Genomic DNA, 16,961 nt, shown 5'->3' on the forward strand with positions numbered 1-16,961 from the left:
GCATATAAGGAATGTCCAAAACCCAAACTAAACACCGTCAATGCTGTTCACAGTATCTATCTATACCCCTTGGTCTTGTCTAGTCACGTCGGCATATCGCTAATGCACATTATCCCGACTCGGTCTCGGTTTGAGCCGCTGCTTTCTCCTTCAAGAACTGGAAGATCGGGGTCTTGACCGGGCATGAGACGCCAGGCTTTGGCAGCCGACCGTTCTTGAAGTAATTTATAATGGCGGTGTACGTGCACACTGACGGGTTTCCGTGAATACCGTGCTGTTTGAAAACTGTTAGCTGGAGGGAAAAGATTAAAAGCTTGTACCATTAAAACAACTTACACCCTCGCCCTCGTGGACCACAACTCTGCTTCCGTTGAAGCGGGTGGAAGCCTCGTAAGCCGAGACCAAGGGGGTAACCGGGTCGTATCTGCTGTTGACGAACAGGATGGGCACCCTTGTGTTGACGTGCTTGAACTTGTTCATGTCGATCGTCTCTGCCGCCTTGAACGGCCATCGGGCACAGTTGAGCTCTCCACTAGCGCCGGCGTCGCTGAAAGAGCTCTGCTCCGAGTGAAGCGCCCAGGCTGAGTAGAGGTCGTCAACCGTTTCGGCGCGGTAAGCCTGGTCGCTGCAGTAGATTCCGTTCAGTGCATCGTCCTCGCCCCAGTTCCACTTCTCAGTCGGCTCTTCTTCCTCTTCTCCTTCTGTGCTAGGATTCATGATTTCATAGACTTCCTTCCATTCGCCGTCAAGCATCTTCTCAAGGAAGTCGATGAGATCGATGAACTTGTCAGGGTCATAAAGGGCTTGCTGGATGTGGTTTTTTATGCTGACCAGGAACGAAACACCGCCCTGGAAATAACCTGTTTCCTTGGGAAGACCCCACTTCTCTGGAATCTTGGAAACCTTGATCAACTCGGTCCAGACTTCTTCAATGGCTATGGTCAGGACCTCGACAGTTGTGTTGGACCCCGCCCAGTCGGCCAGCTTGCAAAGCTTGGGGCCAGAGTCGACGCACTCTTCAACAAGGTGCAGCAGAGACCTCTCGGTATCCTTGACAAGGGAAGGGTTTAGGCCCATGACGTACTCGTCGATCATGACAGTGCCATCAAGGACCATCCGGTCGATGCGGTCGGGAAACATGCCGGCGAGGGTTTGTCCCAGGACAGTGCCGTACGAGATGCCCCAGTACCTCAGCTTGCCATCCTCGCCCAAGGCATCGACAGCAGCCATGATATCTCGAGCACTGAACGCTGTGCCGATGAAGGCGCCAGTCTCCTTCCGGGCCTTGTAGCACTGCTTTGCCCTCTCGCCCAACTGGTCCCAAGTCTCACCCTTGAAGGTAGGCCAGGTATTGGCCTGTGGGAGAACGTCAAAACGGCGTGATAGCTTTGACGTTGCGGCTTTCTTGTCACCCTCTTCTTCCTCTTCGATTGAGCAGTTAAAGGGGATGGTTCGGCCGGTTCCACTGGAGGTAGTCTGTTAGTCTCCCGCGTAGACACAGTTGAAAAGGCCAAGACGGCTTACCGTGGATCAACAGCAACCAAGTTGTATTGACCACCGAGAACGCTATGAGAAGAATGTTAGCAAAGGTTTGTGTCATTGCTAGCGGATTCACTTGCTTGTAATAGTCTTCTGTACTGGTTACAAGGTACTCAACAGCCGAAGTTCCAGGGCCACCCGGGTTATAAAAGACGCTGCCCCTGGCCGGCTGCACCTTCGCCTTGACCCTAGCAAGCTGCAGATCGATGGTCTTTCCGTTATCAGGCTTGGTGTAGTCGAGAGGAGCCTTGAGGGTTGCGCACTCAACATCGCCATAGATGGCAGCATCGGTGTCCTTGCCCCAGGGCAGGTTGCATTTCCCCCACTTGATCTGGGACTTGCTCGGTGCGGCCAAGGTCTGGGGCAGGCCCAGGACCAAGCCAGCTGCGACGAAGCTGAGGGACTTCATGGTGAATCCAGATGGGATGGTTGCTCAAGGTTCGATGTTGATGTCTTGGGATTGGTATTGAAGAGAGGATGCATCTGACCTTATATGGGTTTCTGCAACTCGATTTCAGCCACAGTATTAAACAATGCCTACCATCATGCGCAGCTTATGCTTACCGAAAATAGGTTCAGATGGGTCGCTAGGGCTAGCTTAGTGGACTAAGGCTGTGCTGTCTGTCGACAATACCTGGCCAATGAGCGCAGGGGGTGCAGTCTTGGCAGGACCATTCTCGTGAGTCTGATTCGTTTCTTTGAGCCATCATCTTATGCCGTTGTGCCACTTACCTTCGCCTTGTAGGGACATCTGCGCGGAGCCCCAGGCGTGGAGATTGGCACCATCCCTGAGTCGGTGTAGGCTGTGTATAGCTAGCTGGAGTTTAACGATCCTCTTTCAGCATCAAGTCGCGCTCTGAAGTTTATTTTGACATGAACGAAATAGGTTGTTATTTTCAATGCCCAGACTAGTATGGATGAGAATATGCATCATGCGTTCAAGGTGTAGGTAAGCTGCCACGAGAAAATAAATTACGTGAGTGATATCATGACTCTATTGATGTATTCTAGCTGAGGCTTGATAGAGAATCGCAGCAGGTTGTAAATCAGAGGCTGAACCGAGACTATGTGCAGCTCTCTCGAACCATCATCCGTTTAAACGAGCAGATCGACAAACGCCGGTCCACAAGTCTAATGAACATTATCATGTAAATGTTTGCCAATAATCAGTTCTTATTTACATCTGACCCCGAGATCCGAATTAGCGAGCACTGCCACCTGGGACTTTCGGATCCCTGCATGCCCGGCGTGAAACAGTAGAGGCTGAGTCAGATCCAGGACTGTTATACCAACGTACAGGGCTGAGAACACTTGGCCGAGGCCCGTTTCGTGTCTCTCCATTTTGCCCATGTTTGTGGAGGTCTCCAAAATATTCCGAGGCCATGCATTGGCTCGGCTATGGCTCTCCCAGGGGGGCTGGACTAAGTACTTAATCCGCATTCTCATTCCTATTTGAGACTGATTCCGCGCTCACATTACCACATATGGTTCCATCACCCCTCATTACCATGGCCATATTGCCAAAAGTGATCGACATGACTTTAGTCAAGCATAGAGGTATAAAGCCCAATTGACAACCTGCTGAGGACACGCCACCATGTGTCAAACGCTGACAAGAGGGTCTCCTGCTCCATCTACTGGATCATTTACACGCGGCCATCATGTCGGGACTTTTGCTCGCTAGCCTCATCGCTTTGTCTGGTGCTTACGCCAAGACTGTGAGGTCTCCAACTCCTCCCATGGGCTGGAACACGTACAACCGGTACAATTGCAACCCAACCGAGGAAATTGTCAAGGCCAACGCCAAGGGCATGGTGGACTTGGGCTTTGCGGAACTCGGCTATACGATTGTTGCCGTAGACTGTGGATGGATGACAAACGAAAGAGACGAGAACAATCGACTGCAATGGAACACTAAGATTTTCCCATCTGGTCCAAAGGCTCTTGGCGAGTATATCCATGACTTGGGCCTCGAGTTTGGCCTTTACTCTGGGGGCGGGTACTACCAATGTGGCTCTACTGACCTTCCTGGATCATTGGGTATGTCTACCACCGTCAACACACAACATGATGCTAATGAAAACTCTTAGGTTATGAGGAGATCGATGCCCAGTCCTTTGCCGAATGGGGCGGTGATGCCCTCAAGTGAGTCAACGTCCAAGTAAAAGCATGTATTACGTGACTGACATTGTTTGTTAGATATGACAATTGCTACTCAACGTCCAAAACCGTGATGGTCGATTCCACCTCGCCTGAGGCCCAAAGCCCAGATCGATTCATCAAGATGGGCGCAGCCCTTAATGAGACTGACCGAGATATCAAATTATTCCTCTGCCAGTGGGGTATCGGCGAGAATGTCCCAGACTGGTATGTCGCCATTGTCTGTAGCCTTTTGACTATGTTTACTCACACTTGTTAGGGCTGCTCCCTTGGGCAACACCTGGAGAATGAGCAACGACATCTTTGGTGCCTGGCGGGCTATCTGGCGCATTACCAACCAAGTCGTCGGCCATGCCAAGCACACTCGTCCAGGTGCATTTGCAGACATGGACATGCTTGAGTGAGATTTCAATCATCCATGACTTAGACTACTGCTAACCACTCTAGAATCGGACTCGGCTTCCTCTCTTTTGAGGAAGAGAGATTTCACTTCGGCTTCTGGTCCATGATGAAGTCGCCTCTCCTTATCGGAGGAGTCTTGGATGAGAAGGAAATGCCAAGTGAATCTATCAAGATCATGTCCAATAAGGAGGTCATCGCCATCAACCAAGACCCCCTAGGCAAGGCAGCTGAACTCGTTATCCGATATACCGAGGAAGAGTGGGATGTGTGGGCCGGCGACCTTTCTTCCAATCGAAAGGTGTTGGCTGTTGCCAACTGGAAGAACGAGTCTCAGACGGTGGACGTTGATTTGAGTCTGATCGGCGTGGGCAAGGCTAAGGCCCGTGACGTCTGGGCTCATGCTGACGGTTCTATCTCTGATATCGAGACCTTTGAACTGAAGGCTCATGAGCTTAGACTCCTCGTCTTGAGCGAGATTGAAGAGGCTTCACGTCCCAAGGCGCTCAGCTACTACGCTGCGGACGATGCATCTCTCGAAGGGTCCGCCAAAATTGTCGACTGCAGCAAGACCGAGTGCCTGCCAGTGAACAAGAAGATCGGAAACATCGGCGGCAAAGACACCAAAGTCACCTTCAAGTCAGTCAGCGCCCCTCGAGATGGAGAGGTGCTCGTGGGAATCGACTTTATCAACTACGACTATCGCCATACCATGTGGGACTGGGAATCTAACACCCGAAACATGACCATTGCTGTCAACAAAGGAGATTCCAAGCGTTGGGCTTTCCCAATCGCTGGTGGAGACTGGTTTGAGAGTGGCAGGCTGAACGTTGTGCTTGATGGTTTCGTTAAAGGAGACGGCAATACTGTCACTTTCACGCCATCATCGTCCTCTGGCTGGGCTCCTGATCTGGTTGGATTTGAGATATTCGAGTAACATGGCATACCAACTTCAGCTGGGCGGCTTCTCCAGTCAGTCCGGTGAGACGCCTGGAGCAGGGCCACTACTGTCCTATTTCCTTCTCACTTGCAGTCATTACCATCTTGTCATCAAGACAGCTCCCTCGTCATTAAAACCAATCCCAAGCTTCTTTCAAGTAAGCTTGGCTAAATAGCAATTGTCAGTTATAAATACTAGCATGACTGGCGAAAGGTTGAACCTACATGGGTGAAGTAGGCCACCCATACTGTTTCATTGTTTTGGCCAAGATGTGAAAGAGTGCAGTGCCTCTTGTTCGTTGCGGAGTTGAAAGAGGTCTCCCGCTAGGGCAATGGCCATGCAGGCAATACTAAAGAGCCATCAGTGATGCATATCCAAGATGGTGGTGCCAATGTGAACGTACATGTGAGCAGGGTTGACCTGACTGATTGACTCAGCGATCCCGCATATTATGTTGGAGTTGTTCTTAATCTCGCACTGAACGATTGTTAGACCTTCATCATCTCCTTCAATGGGAGTAGCCAACTTACATCAATCTTCTTTTTCGCCATCGTCTTGGCAGAGCCTATGTTGTGGAGAGAAGGATTATGTGAAAGGAGAAGGATTCGTGCGAGGTGGTAGTGTTGGAGCCCTCCCGCTACAGACTCGTTGTATACCCAGATCTTTGGGTACAGTTGTCCATTTGATGGTTGTGAGAGATAGATGGGCGTGAAAGAGTCTGGTTTTGAATGTGTCTAAGTTGTCAAGTCGTCAAGGAGTGCATCATATCGTGAGTCGTCCCTGTTGTTTCCGAAGCAGTACTCAACGATTTCAGAAAGCAGTAGAAGTATTTGATTGGCGGTGTTGACTGAGGTGAATCGGGGATGTCTGGATTCCATCCGGCATTGTTGGTATCAGAAAGGGCAGCTAAATGAAGGGGGATGGTTAGTCAAGATCTGGACGCATGTGGTGAAATAAAGGCAGTTTACTTTCCATTGTTTGCCCAAATCTGTGAAGCGAGGCTGTGTCCAGTTGGCCCCGTTCATGCATGGAATTTGCGGCATCTCGGTTGCGAACGGATGTTGGAGACCTATCCAAGCCAAATTGATGTCCCATGAATGGTGCATTGGAGCCCAAGTGCCGGGTGGATATCAAGGCCATGAGGTCAACGAGGCTCTGGTCGGCTAGGGCATGTTGGGCGAGCCCTTTGGAGAAGGCTTTGTCTGGATCCCCAAAGTCAAATGCAGGGCTCAGGTTGAAGATGAAATATCGGAATAACTCTGCTCTTTCTCTTTCTGTTGTATGCGTGTTTGAAGCTGCTGCGTATGGCGTGGTTTGAAGGGTGAGAAAGTCGTCGAGGTGAGGAAGATGGTCGTCACCCCAGGCGTAGCCCACTGATGGCTCGCTGGCAGTTTGCGGCGGCGGCTCACATGGATCATGAGGGGAACTATGAAGTAGTAGGGTCGTGTAGGTTAGTGCCCCTGGCTGTTGGGTATTGGCCAAGTTGGTGGTCAAAGGACTCAGTGGATGGGCGTGGGTGCCAGTTTCTTTCCGGTCGTGTGGTCGACACATCCCGCACATGGTTCGTTAGTTTATCCCTTCTTCGATTGAACCCCCTCTAATGTTGGTAGTTCTCGGGTTCCAACATTACCATCTTGAACGCATGTTTCTCCAAATATTTGAGCCCAGACTGTGGTGTCCAAGTCTGCATACGGTTAAGAGCGATTGATAGCAGATGTATGTGTCCTCCACTAAGCCCGAGAAATTCTAGCTAATGCAGGCGGAAAACAGAGGGCAGCACTGAATCACCTCCGGATGGCAATTGGCCTTGCGATTCATAACGTCTCTGTCGTTGGTGCAACCTTCATCGCACATCATGTTCTTTACGCGTGTAAGTATCAATGTTCGAGCATTCCACTAGATGTTGAGTTGACTCATTCAGGCGGTATTTATTTTAATGACGCTGCAGAAAGGCGAGAGGCACTCAGTTTCTTAGACGGAATGTCAATATCCATAGGATGGTCTATGGGCCGATTGCAGACCAAGCTGAACCAGGTGTGGTTCAAAAATGATAAATAATCCAAATACGCAAATTATGCCTGCCTATCGTCGTGTACTTGCTTAATCACTGAAATACATAGTGTATCAACATGTAGATGTTGTCCACCGCCTCATCATTCTCATCCAGCACAGAAGTAGATGCCTCCACTGCCCACTTATCCAAGCTCCTAACATGCAGATCCTTCCAAGTCGCAGTCGTACACTTGCCCAGAGCCTCCGTCTTGATGCTTCCATCATCAGGTCTGCTCACACCCTGGATCGACACCCCATTGACGAGCTTGCTGCTCTGCGAGACCCAGACAATGTCACGGACCTCAAGCTTGGCTTGCTGTCGTGACCAGAAAGGCAGTCGGTCCTTGAGATTACCCAGCTCCATTTTTGACGTTGTTTCTTCGCTGCCATTCTTCTTTGCAGCGATAAGCCTGGAGCTGAACCCATACCACTCGTTCACAAAGTCATTCTTTAGATCAAACATGGCCCAGAAGCCGTCTTGTGTTCCCTCAGTCTTGATAGCCTTGGAAGTGCTGCGCACGGCTTCGTTGGCAGCAGCCCGCAGCAGAGCGCCGCCTTCTTGAGCCGTGTACTGAAAGTGAATGAGAACGCCACTGATACTCTCATAGTCAAACTTGCGAATCTCGGTAGGAAGGTCGAGACGCCAAGTGGAAATGACACCAGCACCCTCAAACGGCATGTACTTGGGTCCAGAGAATGTCAGGTCAAAGACGCCAGTGTCCCCCGCGCCGCCGCTGATGGCAACTGCCGAAATGGGGATGTGATCAGTCCGGAAAGAGTCCTTGTCCTGTGCCATATACTCCGCAGCCTTTGAAGCAGACGTTGAGACACGGTAGCGATGGCTGGTCAACTGTAGCGTCGCGTTGATGTTGGTATGAGGTCCAACCACAGCTGGGATAGACACTGCAATGGACCGGATGCGACGCACGTAGTGACCAGGGAAGTCCATGTCGAAAAGAGACTCGCTGAGGGAGAAGCTGGCACTGCCGTTCAAACGGAGCGATAGTAGAGCGAGGGGGTCAATCTGTCTGAGGGAAATCGTCTTGGAAACCTCGAAATCGGGATCTTGAGCATCATAATGCGCTGTCTCGAGTCTCTTGAGGTCAGGGTGGAGATGGTCTGCAGCAAGCAATCCGTCATGAGAAGAGTCCCAGTAACCACCAGGACGGAGCAGAGAAATCTTGCGCCCCTGCTCGAAAGACAAGGAGCTCTCTGCTTTGCGCGCAGTGTAGAGAGCCAGAATGTAGGCGTGATAGTAAAGACTCCTTAGGCTCTTCTCCATCCACGAGTATAGTTGCTTGTTGGTGTACTTGGTGCGGTACCACTTCTCAGCTTGAATGGCGTCCTCAATCTCGGCATGTTGCATCTTGATCTCGTGTTGTGCAGACTGGACCCTGATTTTCTGCATCTCGATCTGCTTGTCGATCGACTTGATCTCTCTTCCATGAATATTGGCCTGTATTCTGCGATCCTGAAGTTGCCGGACGAGTTGAGCCTTGCGAGAAGCCTGGCCAGCTTCATCACCAGACATCATGGCCATCATCTTGAGATAAGTTGAGCCGGCAGAAGTCATCATGGCAATGTTCTGGCCACCGACGGTGACACTTGCTCCAACACCCATGGGCGCTCCCATCGTCTCAATCTCGGGGATGGCACAAAGAGGACCGACCAAGCCGTCAATACCAGCAGCGACCGTGTTGAGAAGACTGGCCGCAGTCGTCATGTCCATTTCCATCTTTTCATAAGACGACATTCGCAGATCGTCCTTGGTCGGAGTATCAATGTTCTGCGCAATGTCTTCCCAGTTGCTTGTGGAAGTGGGGATGATCGACTCAGGCTCGCCGATGAGAGCGAGGTAGAACTTGAGTTGCGAAACTTGGGACTCTCGGTTGACGAGGAGAGAGTCAATTGGTTGCTGTGCCTCCTTCAGCTGCAAGTTCTTGATATCGAGCATCATCTTCTGGACCGCGACGGCGTGTCGCTGACGAAGGGCACTGAAAGACTCGTTCTCTTTTCTCTCGGTAGCGGCGAGAAGGCGCTCTCCCAGGGACCGCAATTCGCTACACAAGTCTAGAGCTCGATGGAGGAGAAATTCAAATCGTTGGCGTGGGAGAGGACTGTTTTGATCACCCAAGGCAACGGAGATAGCCTCGGACATGCCCATGCCCAGTGTCATTAGCCCGTCCGGGTCAATGAGAGGTTCAATGAGAGCGTATGTCACTGGCCGTCCTTGAATATCGAGCGAATTGCGAATGTTGTAAAGACGCTCATTCAGAAGGCTGCGAAGCTGCTTGAACTTGGGATTCAGGGGTACACAGAAGTACGTGGTTCGAAGATAGCAGACCCTCTGTTCTCCTTTAGGATCCGCGTCTAGCTGTTGCTGCGTTCCCTTCTTTAGTTGCGAGGAGAAAGGGAGTCCAAGCTCGAGTTGAGCGTCTTCCTGACTTAGATTGGCAAATGTCCGGGGCTTCTTGTTGCCGAGCTTAGGGACCTTGGGTGGCTCGGGTCCAAGGATGTGTCCGGCCTCGACGTAACGTTGGATAGCAAGAGGGAGGCTCTCTAGAGTGCCCTGGCGGAAATGTGCGTCTCCGGCAGCAATCAGAATCTCGGCATACTTCATGACGATCCATTTCATGTATGCCTCTGGTCGTCCTCTCGCAGTAGCATGCACGAGGGCTCCATGGGATCTCCTCTCCATGATCGCCAGGTTGAAGTTGCTATCCTTTGCTAAATCACCAAGCTTGATATCCACTTTCTGCCTCTTCTGAATCGAGATAGCAATGCCCTGGAATGGAGGGAACTTCCAACACGATTGCGCGAATGTCCAGTGGAGTGGACTGTTGGGGTTGTCATGTCGATAGAAACAGGTCTCTGAGCTGGGATCAAACACCAAACGGGCGACTTGAAGGGCTTCATCAAACTGCTGAGTGGCAAAGAAGCGATCCACAGCCAAGAGAACAGAGTGCAGGCCGATCTCCCAGTTGTACAGAGCTGTGGGCTGAGAAAGCTCGTGATACGTGGCAGAACCCGGAGTTCTGGGCGTGTCTGGTTGGCCATCCGTATCTGCTCCAAATGTGATTGCCATGGATTTTGTGTCTCTGCGTTGTTTTTCGTTGATGGCACGATCACCAAGAACTTTGTAGATACGCTTCACAGGATCAACCCGGCTGGAAGCAGCCTCCATCAGCTTGTGGGAGAAGCTGTGATCCAATTCGACAAGCTTCATCAAAGTGTCGAGATCGCCGGTTCCCCACCAAGTGTAGGTTGGAAACAAAGGCTTCATGGGAAGAGTGAAATGGGTGGTGCTTGTTCCATCCATTCGTTTTGTGCCGACGGCGAGTGCAAATGGGTCGCTTTGACTGTTGTATGATAGCGTCCAGGTGGTGACATTTCTCTTCTTCGGGTAGGGTACACTGGCATCTAGCTTCTCAAGTCCTCTCGGAAACCAGAGAAGTGGTTTGGCGAACTTGGTAACCTTTGACATATTGTTGATAGTCTCGTCCACGCTCCGCGCTGTTGCATTCTCGGAAGAAAGTTGTTGGAAAGTGCCATTGAAGATTTCGAACTGGGGAGGGCAGTTCACAATATCGCTTTGGGAGAGGGCAACCATTTGATCTTCGCAGAATTGAAACCCTCCAAGCTTGATGAGAGCTGGACTTGGATTCTGTATCCTGTGGCTACCGGGCGGAGGTCGGTTACAGCCGATGAGCAGCGTCACTTTGCCAGGGAAGATTTCCGGGTCGAATCGGGGCTCGAATCGAATTTCGTTGGGAGGAGGTAGATAGTCATCCACCCTGACACTTCCAGTGGCCACTCGCTTAGGAGACCAGGCACCATGAATGAGCTCTGTCCATCCCATGGTGATCTCCCAGATCTTCTGTGGCTTGACTGACGCGGCGTTTGTCCTGGCAAGCTCTCCAAACTCCCTGTTTTCGTAGTCTGCCGGCTTCTCTGTCCCTGGAGGGGATGTCTTGGCCACACTATGAGGAATAAACAGGTACAGTCTGCCGCCAATGATGACTGGGATCAGCTGTGTGCCAGTTGTGTTGAGACGCTTGCCCTGTCACTCAGTTTCCATCGTTGGGATGTCGATATCGATCTTGGTCCACGGTCTCCAGATCCCTCCAGTGGTATCAGGCCGAATGAGAGTTAAAGTGCGATAGTAGAAGGTGTGCGGTGCGGAACGAGTACTACCAAAGAAGTGGTAAATCTCGGTACCTCTCTCCGGGTCAGAGGCTGCCAAGTTGACTGTGCAGATTGTCTATGGCGAGGACGCTCCGTAGGCATCTGATCAGAACCTCAACGGCCAGGCCTGGACCATCAGAGATCAATCTGGTAAATACGTCAATAATCGTTTTGACATTCGTGGGCGTTGCGTCGAGAAGACTTTTTCTCCAGAAAAAGAGTACAAACTCTTGCTGGACTGGAACACAAGTCCATCGATACTGGACGGCATGTGCGAGGCACGATCATACACACACAAGGCCCAGTTTGACAATTTCGACCAGGCATTGGAGGAGGAGGACCCAGCAGGAAACCGAACCTTCAGGGAGTTTGCCCTCTCCGGCCAAGTCAAGCGGGTCACTCACCAGCATGTCGATATTCCGGGTAGACGGGTGTATCTCCAAGACTCGACTTACTCAGCTGATGGTCTTCTACTGAAGACGATCCATGGAAATCATACTTCAACTGAGTTCCGATACGACGAGCTTTCAAGGCAACTCATCTCTCAGAAGACGGCCAGCAACGATGGAGGCCGAGTAACTGTTCTTGAAGACCTGACACACGCCTATGACTGCGTGGGCCGCTGCATACACACCTACGACGCGTCTGAGCAAACAAAGTATTTCCAAAATACGAGGATCGAGCCCAAGCGCGAGTACACCTATGACGCCATTGGGCAGTTGATATCCGCGTCTGGGAGAGCCCTTCTTCCGAGCACTGGCATTCTTAGCCCATACAATGCGACAACTGGAATGAGCCCCACCAAAGGCGTCGCCGACAGCCAACAGGTTTACCAGTATCTTGAGTCGTACGAGTACGATCTCGCGGGAAACATTGAGAAAATGACCCATGCTGCTGTCAATCAACCGAAGGCTTCTCAGTGGACGCGCCGCTACTTGTACGATTCTCCAAGCCGTTTCATGACCGACTCCGAAGTCCAGATGAGCAATCGCTTGACTGGTACTGTATCTGGATCTCTGTCGGAGGAGTACGGCTACTCTGGCGATGGAGGCCAGGTGGGTTGTATGACAAATCTGCCTCAGTATTCTCAGCTGAGCTGGAATTTCGAGAACTTGTTGGGGTCGTCCTCTACGCAATGGACCAAGGACGATACCCCTCAGACAACTTACTACGTCTACGACTATTCTGGAAAGAGAGTTCGAAAGGTGACAGAGAGTTTTGCCAAAGCTGGGTCTCCTACACGCAAGGAGAGAGACACTCTTTATCTTGACGGGCTCGAGATTTAGCTCAAGTTTGTCGCGAATGACATGTCTCAGCGCAAGATCACCCATGTCACGGGTCACGAACTCCTCGCCCTCGTTGAGAGCGCAACTGGCGAAAAAACGTTGCCAAGATACCAAACTGGTGACAACATGGAACTCGATGATGAGGGCCAACTGATCTCGTATGAGGAGTACTCGCCCTTTGGTGCGGTCACCTACTCATCGATGCACCAAGAAGTCAAGGCCTCTCGTGAGTATCGTTTCCAGCGGTACAAACATGACAGAGAAACTGGACTCTATCACTGCGGCGCACGATACTATTGCCCATGGCTGGGGCGATGGACATCGCCTGATCCATCAGGAGATATCGATGGACCGAATCTGTACCAATATGTCAACAATGATCCTATCAATTTTGATGATCATTCAGGCCGCAGCAGAAGAGGAATATCCGCACCCCGAGATATCAGAGAAAAGACTCCCAACACAGAGATCACGTTTCTTGGAAGCAAAGCGAAACCCATACGCCGCGCCGTTGACAGCCGGGATGCCCCACCATCCGATAGCTTCATCACTTCTACCAGGAAATACGTCCAATTCGGCGGATACCAAAATCCAAGGCAGAAGAAACAAGCCGGCATTGTGAGCAACGTCCCACAAGGCGGGCTGAATATGCTGGGGGTGCAGGGCGAGAAACTAAGAGAGGTGGCCTATGATTTAAACCAGGAAGTCGCCTACCTGAAAAACGAGTACGCCTACCACAATCAGCAGTTCGACCGGCAAGCGCATGGGCTGTATGAGTCCCTGAGAACGGAGCTGCCGAAGTACGATCCAAAAACACGAGAAAGTGTCAGCAAGCACTGTGAATCACTGGCCAAGGCACTCAAAAACCTCTTTCATGGTGAAGGTACATCAAAGACACCGTCAGTAAGGTTCTGGTCCATGAAAGGCTTCACGTACGAGTTCAGCGAGCTTGCCCGCGCCCTTGAGAACAAACACCCGGTGGACAACGAGGGCCACGGCGTCCTGTGGGCCAGTGGATTGGACATGTTGAAATATCACGAGGGTAACGCAAGGAATACGGCTCCGATACTGGAGAGTACCAGTAAGAAAGCTACCAAGGCAAATCACAGGGTAGTCAAGGCAGTTGGCAACGTATTTATGCCTGTGGGGCGAACGGCCCTTAGTGGACAACGAGAGGGAATCGGCTTCATGTCGAACCTGCAACAATCCAAGATTCCAAGGGCACCGAGAGGATCCAGCATGGGGGGGCAGGTGAATGATATTTCATTTGTGAGCTTCTTGGGAAATTCGAGAGGCAGAGGTCGTTGAAATACAGAGCAAGTGTATGGTGGATGAGTGGGTGGTGGCAGTTGGCGAGGTGTGATTTCCAGACTTGATAGTGAGCAATTTGTCATTCTGTGTGCTGTTCACTGTCTTGTCGTTCTCATACTGAAACTTTGTTGATAAATCCCCAATTCAATACCTCTTAGGTGTCTACTTGGTCCAGGGTAAGACCTCCGACAAGTTGTGTTCGTATAGAAGAGCGGCGTAGTCTCTTGCGAGACAGGAATGCCCATCAATTCAAAATGTAAGCATTCGGCCAAGACGCATTGTCAAACTGAAAAATGAAAGCAATTCGAAACTGCTCCCAATTGAGGACTCTTCTGCGAGCCTGAATGTTTGAATGTTTGCCTCTCAATTCAGCTGAGGCCATTCACATAACCGCAAACCATCATGTGCAGCAAATTCCAAGTCCACCTAATTTACTTCTCCCCTCATTCCCACCCTACGCAGGGAGACAGACAAGCCATCATTCTCCCAGAGTTGCAGCCACCAACCAAATCCCTGCGTTGGAAATAACCCTACAATCCGTTGAAAAGCTGGGCATGGGACGTCGGCAGACATGTCGCCGAGCCGTAAAACACCTGGAGTCTCTGCGATTGGATGAGATTTCGGATCTAGCCCGATAGTCCGAGACATTGGGCTCACTCTCTCCCTTCTTTGCCTGCTGCAGACTCGTATCGGTGAGATCTAATCAGCCTAGCTGAATATGCAGACTCCTGAAACTGTATCACGGCTAAATTATCACAGACACGAGACCAACCTCTCATGACAATCCTTCATTATGCTTACCCGTTAGCTTATCCCTTAAGTTGTCTGTGGCTGCATCGCATTGCTTATCCCAATACCCGAGGTCAGCCCAGTGGTCAGAGGTTGAGACATTCTCAAGGGAGACCGTCTAGACAAGCACCTCTGGCAGAGCCAGCCTGGCCCTATGTGGCGGTATGGCATCTTAATCCGGGGAAATATCGTATTCTGTCAATTCCAGGGATGTTCCCCAGATTCCCGAGGCACCCTTCCCTTTCTTGGCATAGGCGTTGACAGTCCCGCCTCAACCTGCGAGATCCGAGTATAAGAAGGGCCGCGATGGTCCGTTCAAACCGAAATTCTTCATCAGCATCAATCAGCTTCCACTCATTCACAAGCCGATTGTGTCTGCCACTCGTTTAGGTTCGACTTTGTTTTTTTCTCGTTTTATCCCACTTTGTCACTCCTTGTCTGAAAGCACAATCACAACATAACTACAACATCAAGATGAGATACTCGTTCGCCTTCACCGGTCTTGTGACCGTGGCCTTCAGCTCTGGTGTTCTGGCCCAGACTACCGAGCCCGTTGAGACCATCGACCCGGTTCCCACCTCTGAGCCCGTCGTTCCCCCTACCACCGTTGTTCCTACCTCCGTTGTTCCTACCAGCTCGGTCGCCCCATTGCCGCTGCCCACCGACCCCTGCCTGGCGGACTGCAACAAGAAGCACGATGCTTGCAACAGCGCTCCCGGTGCCAACCACGCTTCTTGCGCTTCTGACTACGCTCAGTGTCTTGGCTACAACCCATACGCCGACACTGGCTTTGTTGAGCCCACTGCTTGCTCCAAGAGCATGACCACCGTCCCCGTCCCCCAGAAGACCGAGTCCCCCGAGGTCTGCTGTGTCACTTGTACCACCACCTACAAGGCCTGCTGTGACGCTGCTGGCGGTATCATCGACCACTGCAAGATCGAGTACACCACTTGCCTGGGTTACAACCCCTTCGACATCATCCCCTGGGTTGAGCCTACCGTGTGCAAGCACAACGAGCCCAAGCCCCCCAAGCCCACCGGAACCCCTGAGGAGTGCTGCATCCAGTGCACCACTGTCTATGACTCTTGCTGTGCCGCCGACGGTGCCATCATCGAGAACTGCAAGGCCGAGTACACCATCTGCCTGGGCTACAACCCCTGGGATATTGTCCCCTGGGAGAAGCCGATTGTCTGCAAGCACGGTGACAAGCCTTACCCTCCTCCCAAGGACGGTGACCACAAGGACGGCAAGATCATCGTTGGCCCCCCTACTAAGCAGCCTTCTGGAACTCCTGAGGAGTGCTGTGTGACTTGCACTACCACTTATAAGGCTTGCTGCGACGCTGCTGGTGATGTCATTGACCACTGCAAGGTTGAGTATACTACCTGCCTCGGATACAACCCCTTCGACATCATCCCTTGGGTCGAGCCTACTGTCTGCAAGCACGGCGACTCTACTGGTACCAAGAAGGGTGGCGACAGCAAGGACAACGGCGGCAAGATCATCAGCGGCCCTCCCACTTCTCAGACCGGCACTAAGCCCAACACTGGCAAGAAGGGTACCCCCGAGGAGTGCTGCATCGAGTGCACCGCCATCTACAAGAAGTGCTGCGATGAGGCCGGCGACATCATTGACCACTGCAAGGTTGCCTACACCTCTTGCCTGGGCTACAGCCCCTTCGAGGTTGTCCCCTGGGTTGAGCCCACCGTCTGCAAGCACCCCGACGACGATGTTGTCATTGTCAGCGGCGGTGAGAACCTCCGACCTGCCCTGGCTCTCCTTGCCCTGGGTGCCATTGCTCTTCTCTGTAAGTCCCCGACTCTCTCACAGATTTACTCAGCTGCTAACCACATATCCAGAAATGAGCCCAGCTGGCGACCCAAGCAGTCGCAGTCTTCTTCCCTTCTTCTTCTGCTGACCCTCTTACCACTTCGACTCTTCTTTGTTGCCCCGGGGTGATCCCTGCAGTTGTGTGTGCCTTTCTCAGGCGGGGACAAAAAACTCTTTTACATTCTTATGAATCTCATGCTTTATGGACTTTGCCATTCTCTTGGCGGGAAAACTTTTGTGCTGAACGACACGTATGTAATTACAGCTATGATTGGATCGAGCCCTAGCCGGGTGACGGTACTGGAACCTTGGGGCAGCTTAGCTTTAATGTATCGAATAATTCGCTTCACACTCAGTATGCAGTTGGCTTGACCGCTTTGTGATTGTGCTTTGTGTCTCGTCTTAACTGAGCCTGCTATAAGTCTATCCTACAATGTGTCAGACCGCAACTTATTAAGGGGCAAGCAGCC

General features: G+C 51.6%; 3 protein-coding genes across 3 annotated transcripts; 2 read left to right on the forward strand and 1 right to left on the reverse strand.

The window, feature by feature from the left end:
• Positions 1 to 109: 109 nt before the first annotated feature.
• Positions 110 to 1,948, reverse strand: NCS54_01328100 (Hypothetical protein; the record flags this gene model as incomplete). Its single annotated transcript, XM_053158482.1, has 4 exons — positions 110 to 274; positions 337 to 1,465; positions 1,525 to 1,566; positions 1,620 to 1,948. The coding sequence occupies 4 exons, from the start codon at positions 1,946 to 1,948 to the stop codon at positions 110 to 112; spliced, it is 1,665 nt and encodes a 554-aa protein (XP_053014457.1).
• A 1,252-nt stretch (positions 1,949 to 3,200) lies between these two features.
• Positions 3,201 to 5,035, forward strand: NCS54_01328200 (Alpha-galactosidase; the record flags this gene model as incomplete). Its single annotated transcript, XM_053158483.1, has 5 exons — positions 3,201 to 3,579; positions 3,630 to 3,684; positions 3,739 to 3,906; positions 3,959 to 4,099; positions 4,147 to 5,035. The coding sequence occupies 5 exons, from the start codon at positions 3,201 to 3,203 to the stop codon at positions 5,033 to 5,035; spliced, it is 1,632 nt and encodes a 543-aa protein (XP_053014458.1).
• Positions 5,036 to 15,135: 10,100 nt separating this feature from the next.
• Positions 15,136 to 16,620, forward strand: NCS54_01328300 (Hypothetical protein; the record flags this gene model as incomplete). The annotated part of the gene is made up of 1 exon (XM_053158484.1): positions 15,136 to 16,620. The coding sequence occupies one exon, from the start codon at positions 15,136 to 15,138 to the stop codon at positions 16,618 to 16,620; it is 1,485 nt and encodes a 494-aa protein (XP_053014459.1).
• Between the last annotated feature and the right edge of the window lie 341 nt (positions 16,621 to 16,961).

Source organism: Fusarium falciforme, chromosome 11 (assembly GCF_026873545.1).
Source record: "Fusarium falciforme chromosome 11, complete sequence".
NCBI lineage: Eukaryota > Fungi > Ascomycota > Sordariomycetes > Hypocreales > Nectriaceae > Fusarium > Fusarium falciforme.